A 12,365-nucleotide genomic window follows, 5' to 3' on the forward strand; every position below is an offset into this window, starting at 1 on the left:
TTACAGTAAAGTGGCTCTTAGCAAAATTTACCCCCCAAAGAAAGCCTAATTGGTGGCGGAAAAAACAAGATATAGATCAGTTCATTGTGATAAGTAGTGAAAAAGTTATAGGCTAATGAATGGGAGGTGAACATTGCTCGGATGCATAAGCTGAAAACGACTGAGATGTTAAGTGCTTAATCCAAAATGTTGGATGCAATGCCACATTGCCATTGCTTAATCCAAAATGTTGGATGCAATGCCACATTGCCACAGGACTTTAGAGCAGTGGAAACATATTCTCTGGAGCGAGGAATCATGTTTCTCTGGAAATTCAATGGATTTGTCTGGATTTGGCGGATGCCAAGAGAATGGTACTTGCCTGATTCCATTGTGCCAAGTATAAAGTTTGGTAGAGGAAGTTATGGTGTAGGATTGTTCTTTAATGTATATACATATATATATATATATATATATATATATATATATATATATATATATATATATATATATATATATATATATATATATATATATATATATATATATACACAGTATGTATTGTATTGATGTCTGCTTGATTCTGGTAAGGATTTGGAGGCTAAAGTCCTGGATAGTGACTGTTGTCTCAATTTAGCAACACCACCATTGTGTAGATTTATTTGGGATCCAGGACTGGTGTGTATTGGGTGAAGGGTGGGCCTTATATGCCACTCCTCCAAGTCCAGGACTTAGTCTGGCAGAGAGAGGGTTAATTGGCTCACCTGCACAATTTGCATAAGTAGCTGCAGCTCTCAGAATGCCGAGGGCTGTGTGTGGAGCAAGGAGGTTCCTGAGGAGCTGAGCAGCAGAGACGCTGCAGGAGAGCTGGAAGGACTTGGACTCCAGTACCAGTTAGTCCACGAGAAGCCTGGATAGGTGAGTGGCCCAGGACTGCCATTAGGCCTGTGGCAGGGTGTCACTCACAAGCCAGTGTGGCTGCGGAGGGCAAGGAGCCGGAGCTAGGGTTGGTACAGATACAGAAGGCTGTATATCTGGTGTGTGACTACAACCCTGTTGAATACCCAGTGTGGTGTAAGTTTGTTACTGTTTGGACATTGTTTGGCTGACAAAATAAAGTTGTATTGTTTTGTTTTAATCCCCAAAAAACTCACTGGCTGGTATATGGTGACCCTTTATGCTATGATCTCCTCTAGCATTATGATATATATACGGTATATGTGTCTGTTCTCCCCAAGCCCTATTAGCCCTGTTATTTCAGGTGAGTGCCTGGCTGTCATGGCTCTCTTATCAGGACAGCTCCTGCAGACGAGGCAGGCCAGCCAGAAGAGCGGTGAATAATAATTAGGAGGTGGGATCACACACTCACAGGTCCCTTGTGTCAGCAGCAGCAGCAGATGGGAGAGATTGTGAAAAGGATTGTCTCCTTTACCAGAGTACAGCATTGCTGCCCCTTAGGGCTCGTTTCCACTAGTGCGAATCCGCATGCGGGCACTGCATGCGGATTCGCATAGGCAATGTCAGTGGATGGGGCTGTTTCCACTTCTGCGGGTGCGGCAGCGTTTTTTGAAGCGGCAGAAATCTGCACAGCAGAGCCGTCAGATTTCGCGTGCAGAAGGAATGTGCACGAATCGCCGCTAATGTATCTTAATAGGGAAATCGCATGCGGGGTGACCATGCGTTTTTTGACGCGAAATCGCATAGGTAATAATGTTAATTTACACCAGCAGTGACATGGTTAAATTCGCATATACCTTACCTATGCGGAATCGCATGCGAAATCGCGGCAAAAACGCATGCGGAATCGCACCCGCATGCGATTTCGTCCGCGGTGGAATGCAGGCGATTCCGCACCGCACTAGTGGAAACGAGCCCTTAGAGTTTGCTGCCTGGATTACCATCATGCAGACCTGAATCATGTTATTCAGACAGCAAACTCTATGGGGCAGCGATGCTGTACTCAGGTGCAGCAGACAATCCTTCTTACACTCTCTGCCATCTGCTACTGCCGACACATGGGACTGGAGAGCTGTGAGTGTGTGATCCCCCTCCTAATTATTATTCACTGCTCTGCTGTCTGGTCAGCCTCCTCTGTAAAGGCAGCTGCCACAGAGGTAAGCTGCTCTCATAAAATATTAATAAGCATTGCATATTATAAGCTGTGCTTACTGCCAAAACAATGTCATGTATGCATGAAATAATGGCAAGCACCAGTAAGAGAAAACACAAAGGAGGCCCCAGGGAGGTAACACCCCTCCTACCTAAGGGGGAGTGTAGGGGGTGGGCTGGGGGTGTTACCTACTGCTCTTAAAGTGAACCCGAGGTGAGAGTGATATGGAGGCTGCCATATTTATTTCATTTTAAACAATACCCGTTGCATGGCAGCCCTACTATTTGGTTGCAGTAGCATCTGAATCACACACCTGAAACAAGCATGCAGCTAATCTTGGTCAGATCTGACAATAATGTCAGAAACACTTGATCTGCTGCATGCTTGTTCAGGATCTATGGCTAAAAGTATTGGAGGCAGAGGAATAGTAGGGCAGTCAGGCAACTGGCATTGCATGAAAGGAAATAAATATGGCAGCCTCCATATCCCTCTCACCTCGGGTTCTCTTTAAGCTGCCGTTATATCTGAGGAGAGTGTGTGTGTGTGTGTGTGTGTGTCTCTGTGTGTGAGTGTGTCTGTGTATGAGTTTGTTTCGGTGTGTGAGTGTGTCTCTTTGTGACTGTGTGCCTGTGTGTGAGTGTGGCTCTGTGCATGAGTGTGTGTGTGTGTGTGTGTGTGTGTGTGTGTGTGTGTGTGTGTGTGTGTGTGTGTGTGTGTGTGTGTGTGTGTGTGTGTGTGTCTGTGCATGAGTGTGTGTGTGTGTGTGCGCGCGCGTGTGAGGGAAGGTGCACACAGCAGCACCCAGCTAATAGCATTGGCACTCAATCAGCTGTTTACACCATTGCACTTATCGATCAGCATCCAGTCAGGCAGGCAGCCATTAACAGACAGCCACCCACCTATCCACACTTATTCACTTACATATCAGCATCCAGCCAGCCACTCGCACATCAGCATGCAGGCAGGCAGCCATAAGCACCCACCCATCAGCAGCTAGCAAACCAGTTAACGCCTAATCACTCACCTATCATCAACAGGCAGCCTTACGCATCCACCTGATTATAAGCAACAACTAGTATCCACACCAAGCAAGCATGCTAGCCAACAAAACCTAGCCTAATTTCTCCCACCCAGAATCACCCAGCAATCACACGGCAGAGGAGCGCACTCACACTCTGCAGGGGCCCCTATCAATTGGGTGAGAACTGGAATCCCATCAGAAGGCTCTAGGGCCCTGGCAATTGCCCAGTTTGTTCCTATGGAAGTGCTGGCCCTGTATAGGTAGCGTTTTCTTGCAACAAGATCCTGGGTAGTTACTTTTTCATATATTTGTTTGTACAGTATGTCCATGGATAGGAACTTTTTCTTTAGATATTTCTCTTTACAGCTCAGAAGAACATTATAGATCAAATTAGGCTTATAACTGTAATACTGCTGTATGACTCAGAAAAGATCATGGCACTTATCATTGGAAATACACGATTAACCTATGACATCAAATTACACCAAGCTACCTTCTCATGTAGCAGCTTCCAAATAACACATTTACTTCAATTCTATGTAGACTACAATATACATTTCAGTCATTTTTAAATGTAATTACTGTAAATCTATAATGAACAGTGAAAACCCTTTCAAAACACTCATAATAATATATATTTTCGCTCTTCTTAGATTCTTTGAAAACCATAGTTACTGTTTACTGTACTATTTATTTTTTATCTTTTCTGCCAGTGGCATGTGCTAACATCAAAATAATATGCAAATGCCAGAAATGTCATAATTTGAATATCCTTTGGTCCATGAATTGACTAGTGCAGGTCATACACCAGCAATTGAAGTGAGCAATCTGATATTATGTAAGAACAGAGTAAACTGTAAATATTCTCAAAGTGTTAGCTACATAGTTATTTAGGTTAGAAAAACCAACTTCCTCTCTCTTACTTTAAAGCACCCATCAGGCAAAGTCTTAGAACATAGCTCACCACTCTGTCCCACCAGTCATAGAAGCTGTTAATAAAATATTAAAATGACACTTTATGACATCTCCACAGTCATGTGACTTCTGCTGCTCCATATGTTTCTCTCACTGTTTTAGTGGAGGGGTCAAGTGTGGTCCAGTTTTCACGCATCACCTCTCTCAATTCAAATGTTATAGGTAGGTTCTGGTTTAAGGATGTGTTTGGGAAGGAGGGGGTGCTACCTGTCCTTTTTTGTACTGCAAAGAGTAATTACAGACTAGTTAGTTGATTAGTAGGAGAGGGAAAGAATGCTATGGTGTTGAAACTGGATCACTATATCATCATCCTATGTCTAGAAACTGTAACTGGGTATGTGGATGTCCTTCGGTGTAAGGCAATCTTTCAAACCCAATTTTAAATATCATGGCTGTATAATATGCCTCTATGCTTTCAATACTACTCACTTGAGAAAAAGGAAGGGAAACAAGTATATAAAATTGTATATCATTTATTATAAATCACCATATCTAAAAAAATATAGATTCCATTAAAAACCAGAGCCCTATCTCCTAACAACCGGGGGGTAGGAACTTGACCAATGCAAACCATATGGCAACAGATGTTCCAAGAAACATTTTAGCTGGAGCTCTCAGCATAAAAATTCAGTTCCATGTGGATAAAGATACTATTCACAGTTCCCAAAATAGTTGTTAATCACAGTGAATGGAAGATCCAGAGTATTAGATAGTTCCGTAAGTATTGCAGATAGGACAAACACTTCCGTAAGTATTGCAGATAAAACAATCACTTATTAGGATTGCAGTACAAGGATGCTCGCATCTACTTCCACCCGGGCAAAGAAATTTCTAGTAGATGTAACATTCATCAGGTAATGGGCCCCTCATTAGATCTTCAATCATAAATCACAAATGTCCATCAAACATACTGTTTACGTGACCACCGATGACTTAACTTCAATAGATTGATGTTCAGAAAAATCACTTGCTGTAAACATTCAGTGATAAGTCCGCCAGGGCATAGCCCTTATGCAGGCCTCCAGTAGTAGGTCAGTCACGTGATGGAAAAACAAAATAGTATGGGCTCCGTGGTGGGCAGATTTTCTTGCAATGTGAGTGCACTCTATGCTTTCAATCATATGTGTAAGTGCATTAGAAGGGTTTTTTTCAATGACATTTGCAATCAATCCTTTATAAAATGAGCATGTATAGCTACTAAACTGGGTGCTTCTCCTGGCTATGAAGAAGAGGTATATGTCTTATCTGCCTTTCTTACACCACTCTTTTTCTGTGTTTTGTATTGACAAAACTCAATAAAAAGGTTTAATGCAATTCAATGAGTATGTATGTTCATTATCTATTATATATTAATATATTTGTTACAATGCAGTCACGTACTTCAGGAGGTGGAGGAAAGTCATCAGATGAGACAGTTTATGAAGTGTCAGCTGATATACTGAGTAAACTGCCCGTGAATTTTGACACAGAAGCTGCAATGAGACGTTATCCAACCACTTACACCCAAAGCATGAACACGGTATTAGTACAAGAAATGGGGAGGTTCAACAAACTACTTATCACCATAAGAGATTCTTGTGTCAACATACAGAAAGCAATAAAGGTAAGTGAGTGTGTGTGCGTTCAGTTTCTATAAGGATCATTTTTAATTTATGTTTACAGTGGAATTCCCAATACCCATCCAAACAACATAAAAGTATCAGAAATATTCAAATGAATTTAAAAGCGTGTCACAGCTAAAAGAAACAGGCTTTCCCACCAGGGCACAGAATGGACAGAAATTGTTTGTGTTTTTCTCCAGCCCTGTTATTTCACTTCTAGGTACATTTCAGTGCTCTTAAAGCAGACCAGAACTCAGAACTACCTCTGTGCTCTAAAAGATACCCAACAGCATAATAACCTTTACAAAAGAAAACTCTTTGTAACAATACAAATCCTGAAATAAATCTGCACTGTTTCTACTTCCTGCTTTCATGGAAGCAGGCATATTATTAACATCCTGTGCTTTCAAATGAGCTTATCTGTCTTATATGCCATGGCAGTCAAGTGACATGGGGAGAGATCAAATTGCATCCTGTGATTAGACACAAATGAGGGGGAATTAGACAGGCTAAACTCTCTTAATACATATGTGGGCTTGATTCACAAAAGAGTGCTAACTGTTAGCACGGCCGCTTTCGCGCGAATTTTCGCATTGCGCGCGATCGCGAATTTTCATGCGAAATATAACGTTTTCGCGCACAAACGTGAATTTTAGTGTGAAAACGATATTGATTTCGCGGGAAAATTCCGTTATCGTTACAGTTATCACTCTTTTGTAAATCAAGCCCATAGTGTGCATTTCTCTGTTTCCTTCTGCCCTGTGCAAGAGTTCAAGTCCATTTTAATAACTTACTGGCTTTCTACAATCGGTCTAACAGAGATTCCAGTGGCAAGATTACCTCATACAGTGTCAGGTAGCAGAACTACACTTCTCCTGCATCTTCTGCAATGTAATAAATAAAGAAAAATCCAATTCTTGTCATGGCTGTAGGGAGATAAATGAGATTTAAATACAGACGTCTCAAGCCCGTAAGCCTTTGGCAGTGCGCTCCCTTCCCCAGTACATTGTACATGATCGTTGCCCACATCATTGTGCTCCTTTCCTATGGCCGCCTCTTATTTGAATTACTGGACCTACCTAACCAGCCCAAAATCGCATTATCGTATACTTTGTACTATGTTATATAACCTCATTACGTTACGTCTGACATCCTTTGTACCATTGTATTTATTTATTGTCCAGCGCTGTGTAATATGTTTTCTCCTGCACAGAAAAACGCCCAGGATTACTGACAAGTGGAAACAGGGCCATTCACTTGTATTGGTTATGCGAATCTGCGTGTGGACAACGCATGCGGATTCATGATAGTGGAAACAGGCCCTTATTTGACAACATCTGCTATGCACATACAGCTTTTACATATGCATATTACCTTCCTGTCGGTAACCCCGAACGTAGTTTGGGTTAAGCCGCGCAGCAGGTTTGATTTACTTACTTTTTTTTTTGCTGCACGCAGCTAGCACTTTGCTAGCTGCGTCAGCACACCGATCGCCTCCGCCCCGCGCTCGATCGCCGCTATCCGTCGCGCCGCGCGGCCCCCCCTCAGACCCCGTGCGCTGCCTGGCCAATCAGTGCCAGGCAGCGCTAAGGGGAGGATCGGGACTCCTAATGACGCCACGACGTCGCAGACGTCGGTGACGTCATCCCACCCCGTCGCCATGGCGACGGCGAAGCCCTTCAGGAAATCCCGTTCTTTGAATGGGATTTCATGATCGCAGATCGCCGAAGGCGATCGAAGCGGGCGGGGGGGTTGCCGCTGAGCAGCGGCTATCATGTAGCGAGCCCTGGGCTCGCTACATGATTTAAAAAAAAAATGAAAAAAAACTGCTGCGCTCCCTCCTGGCGAAATTCATTAGACCGCCAGGAGGGTTAATTCAGTACCTGTGTGTAAATACAGGCAGTCCCCAACTAACAAACATCCTCCATTCTGGGAGGTTGTTTGTAAGCTGAGTCCTGTGTTATATGTGGATAAATCATTTATTTTCGGACAACTCTGAATTTGAACATAAAGCATAAACAATGTTTTTTTTGTTGTTTTTAGTGTGCTTTTAATGTATTTTAGACAACTTATAATGGTGTATAAAATACTGCAACATAACAACAAAACGGTACTTAATATTTGTACAAGAAGACAAATTTGTTTTTATGTATGAAACAATGTAACATGACTGTAAGTAGGATGCTGGCTGTAAGGGCCCTTTTCCACTACAGCGTTTGCGATTGCTTAATCGCAAAACCGCAAACCGCTAGTGATTTGTCAAATCGCTACAGTTTGCTTTTAGCATAGGAATCGCGGTAGGTCATTTCCACTACCGCGATTCGTTTTTGACCGGATCGCGATCGCGCGGCGGAGCGATTATTGCCGCGATTTTGCTATGCAGTGCATAGCATAGCAAAATCGCGGCCGCGAACGTCGGGGAATCGCCGGTAATTGCGATTCAGCAATCGCTAGCGTTCAGCGTGAACGCTAGCGATTGCTAGTGGAAAAGGGCCCTAATAGTGAGAAGATTTTACATAGTTAAGTTGTTATTTATGTAGTCATGTTGAGCCATGTCAGTGTAGAACGCATCTTATTTGGCAGCAGCTTTTATGACTTAAGTGTTTTTTTCTCACCAGGGTTTAGTGGTTATGTCTGCCGACTTGGAAGAAGTAGTCATAAGCATGTTAAAAGGCAAGATTCCTGGAATGTGGATGAAGAAATCATACCCAAGTCTTAAGCCTCTTGGCAGTTATGTGAATGATTTTCTTGCAAGACTAAAATTTCTACAGGTATGAGAATCAGCTTTTAACATAAAAAAGTATAAGATAAACTTTCCTCCATACCATTGAGTTAAAATATCTCACTAATATCCTAAAACAAGTACAGATATTACTTATACAGTATATTTATCAATGTTTCAAAAGCTTATTACACAAATGTCCCATCTAGCTTTTTATGATTACTTCAAGCTGCAAATACCATCACACAAGGCAAATGTATTTAACATCACTTTCTATGGCAGCAATCTTTTAAAGCAAAAATTAGTGTTGTATCCTTATTTATTTAAGGTCCACTTAAAGAGACTCTGTAACAAATTGTTTATCTTTATTTCTTCTATGCTATAAGTTCCTATGCCTTTTCTAATGTGGTCTGGCTTACTGCAGCTTTTCCTAATTGCACAGTAGCTGTGTTATCTCTGTTATATGATCTAATCTTCTCTCTATAGTCGGCACAGTCAGGCTGAGGCAGTCAGACTGGAATGTGCAGGGCTGCTTGTGATTAGCTAGAAGCTGTACACACCCCCTGCAGGCTCTGTGTGACTAACACACTCTGCTTAGCTGAGCCTATTAGAAGCTGGTTAGTTTGTTTGTAAACACTGCCTAAAACTGGCAATTACAAGCCAGGTTTGCAGCAGAGAATGGCAGAAACAGCACAGAGGGGACCAGGAGCACATAATGAATAGAATGGTATGCTTTTTATTGTAAGAATTTCAGAGTACAGATTCTCTTTAATGTAAACCAGGTGATTGTTTCTGTCTGTCACTTTAGAACAGATCCTGTTCCACTTTTTAGCTTGGCTGTAAATTGCGGAAACCTTTGTGTGTTTGGGATGGAAACTGTTATTCCTGAGGTATGCGTGATGGTGTGCAAGTCTGTGGTATAGAGAGTTTGTAAGTTATTCCTATGGATGTATATAGTGTTATCCTGAAAATTAAACTTTGATCCTGTGATTTGAAGTCATTGAAATTTCTGTGAAATTGAAGATGGGCCTCCTCACTTGCAGACTAAACGGTCAAAATGTAATCTCTACAGTGGAAGAAGGCCATGGGCTTTGTGTGACATGTACTGGGGTATTCCTCAATTTTTCCATAAAGAGATTTGCATACTGAATCATTATTATTATTGATTTAAAAAAGCGCAAACATATTCTGTGGTGCTGTCATGAAATTATTGCCATTCCCATTTACTGAAAGTAGAGGTCTTGTAAAAAAAACAAAACACAGTAATTGTGGAGAAGAATGAATCTTATTAGTACAGTAACAGGCTCTGCAGGCATATCCAGCCTTTTTTCCCCCTAAAATTTTAAACAGGCTGCAATACCATCATCATGGAGTATAGTGAACATAAATTCCTCAACACTATGGGCAAGAATGGGTCCCTCAGGAACTGGGTCTATTACTGCCGGTAGGTTAAGGAGGTGGGTGGCATCCAGTATATAACTAAGGGTTCCAATCTCTGAGATTACAGGCCTGCCTGGGTTCCCCTCTTTGAGGATTTTAAAGAGCAGATAGAAGCAAGCTGTTTTAGGGCTTTAAGGTCTGCATGTGTTTTCTAATGTCTGCGGGTAAATTTTACCACCTGGTTTAGTGCCCTCTTGATGCAGTATGTGATGTCATCTTGTTATTTGGTATAGTGCATGGTGTTTGATGACGTTGTGGCTCCTCCAGTAATGTTTTGTAACTCTCTATGCTTTATGATCAGTAGTCAGGTATTTCCAAGTAAGTGTTCTTCAGTCCACTCCTTGCAATCTTAATAAAATGCTTTGAGATTTTACAGTGAAATAATTCCTTTTTCTTGGCTCTCGGTATAGGCTCCTAGTATCTTGAACATTACATTCTGTCTGTTCCCCCCATCATTATAGTCTTGGCACTTTTTAAAGTTTCAATACTGCACATTAGACTGAAGTAAAACCAGCAACTAGACTACAGATGGAGTGCAGCCAACTCCTACTTTCTTCCAACTGAAATCCATTTGCACATTAAAGAGAAAATAACCCTAATTGTTCAATTACAATGTTTGCTTGTACGTGCTGTGGTGATACAGCATTTTCCATTATTTACTTTTTAACACAAAGGTATATTTTGGTTGCTCAGCATCTTGAGCTCTATGATTTGACTAGAGCCAGCTATGGCATGAAGCAAGGAGGGATGCTTGCCTAAAGTAGCTTTTAGAGGCACAACAAAAAAACTGTGTTAGTAATATTATCACTGACCAGTTTGATGCATCCCTGCCCAGATTGGTAGTAATGTGTATCACTATACTGAGCAATCCTATTTTTAGTCTGCCTAGAACATTGGCTTTGTCCAGCAGTTTTTCTGGTATGCCAGCGTGCTGTTTGGCGGTCTCCCTGTTTCTTACAGGTCTTGTAATACTCCCTCTCAAATAGTGTAGAGTTTAGTGTAACACCTTTATAAAAAGCAATGTTGAACAACATTGCTGGTTGCTTCAGGCCTGTTCATTGTAGACTCAAGTCATCTAATGCAGGGCTTCCCAACCCTGTCCTCAAGTACGACCAACAGTGCATGTTTTGTGGAGATCCACAGAGGTAATTAATCAGCTCTGCTGAGACACTAATTACCTCACCAGTGAATACTTGTGGTCTGCTGCAAAACAAGTACTGTTGATGGTACTTGAGGATAGTTGCACACAGGAAAAAGAAAAGGAGACAGAGAGCCCAATATGGTGTAGTATGTTTGTAAGTCACAAATAAACACAGTATATGACTTAGGGCACAAGAGTGGGTTACCACAAAGGCAACCACTGTATAGGCGGGTGGGGAGATTATAACCCGACCCCACTCGGGTTTAAGAAGTCGCTCTCTGCAGACAGGAAAAAAGGGGTAGAACCCCTCCACCTGGGGTGGACTAGGCTATGGTGTAGAAGCTTGAACAGAGGCCCCAAAATAGGATAAAACAGTGTTAAAAAACCATTTAAAAGAGGAGGTAGTGGTGGACTTACCTCCCCAGTAGACCAACCAGACATAATTCTGTTATTTCATACAAAAAATATAATTTAATAGGTACTCCAAATTGCAACGCGTTTCGCAGGCACAATCATGCCTCATCAGGCAAATCGAGGAGAACAAACTAGGGGTCTGGTATACAGCCAAGCACCTCTGAGGACAGGGTTGGGAAGCCCTAAAATGTAACTATGGATTTTCCTTGCCATTTTTTACCACTTAGAGCTCTCATTTCTTCCACTAGCTTTTTTCAGTCTTCTGAGTTAATTGGCTTTTATGTTGCCAGATAAAGAGGAGTGATTATAATACTAAAGCTGAGGATGATCTACAGTATATTAGCAATTTTCACCAATTTATTCCAATTATTTATATCTTAACAGTTTTATTTTCATAGAGGGCCAGTAAATAGAAGATAAATGTTGAATAGACACTAGAGGCAAGGGACTTATATGTATACATGACAGATGCTCTCAACTGAAAATACCAAAGACTTTAATAATCACTAATTCAAAAAAACAGACATAGTAACATACATTGCATCATAAAATCACCCTGCTAGTGGAATGACTAAACACATTAAGGGTAGCGGTTAATGATAAATTTTGGCATAAGCTCTCCAGCGCCATCTCTGAACCAGGAAGTGGTTGATTTGTGCAGAGTCAATCACTAGAGTCAGGTCTGGTTTCCCATGGGCTGGCTGCGGTTGTTAGACTTCCTGACTTCAACAGGGCCAACCTCCGTCAAGAGCTGCCTCGCTTCCATCAGCATGTCACCTCCCATACCAGGAAGGCTAACACCCTCATCCACTGTTACACGGTCCTGAAGGATGCATACAAGGCCATCCCATGGGCGGGCCTAGGCTTATCCGATCACTGCCTCATCCACCTGGTACCAACTTACAGGAGGTGCCTAGAAACTTCAAAAACGGTCCTAAAGTCATCCAAAGTGTGGTCAAGTG

General features: G+C 41.9%; 1 protein-coding gene across 2 annotated transcripts in view; it reads left to right on the top strand.

Annotated features, from left to right (window-relative positions):
* Nucleotides 1-12,365, top strand: part of LOC137524699 (dynein axonemal heavy chain 7-like) — a 565,826-nt gene that overhangs the window by 539,741 nt on the left and 13,720 nt on the right. For both annotated transcript variants that reach the window (XM_068244848.1, XM_068244849.1), the window contains 2 exons: nt 5,458-5,688; nt 8,305-8,457. In XM_068244848.1, coding sequence (XP_068100949.1) covers nt 5,458-5,688; nt 8,305-8,457 — 384 coding nt within the window. The remainder of the gene's footprint in view (nt 1-5,457; nt 5,689-8,304; nt 8,458-12,365) is intronic.

The sequence above is a fragment of the Hyperolius riggenbachi genome, chromosome 7 (assembly GCF_040937935.1).
Source record: "Hyperolius riggenbachi isolate aHypRig1 chromosome 7, aHypRig1.pri, whole genome shotgun sequence".
In the NCBI taxonomy this organism is placed as follows: Eukaryota; Metazoa; Chordata; class Amphibia; order Anura; family Hyperoliidae; genus Hyperolius; species Hyperolius riggenbachi.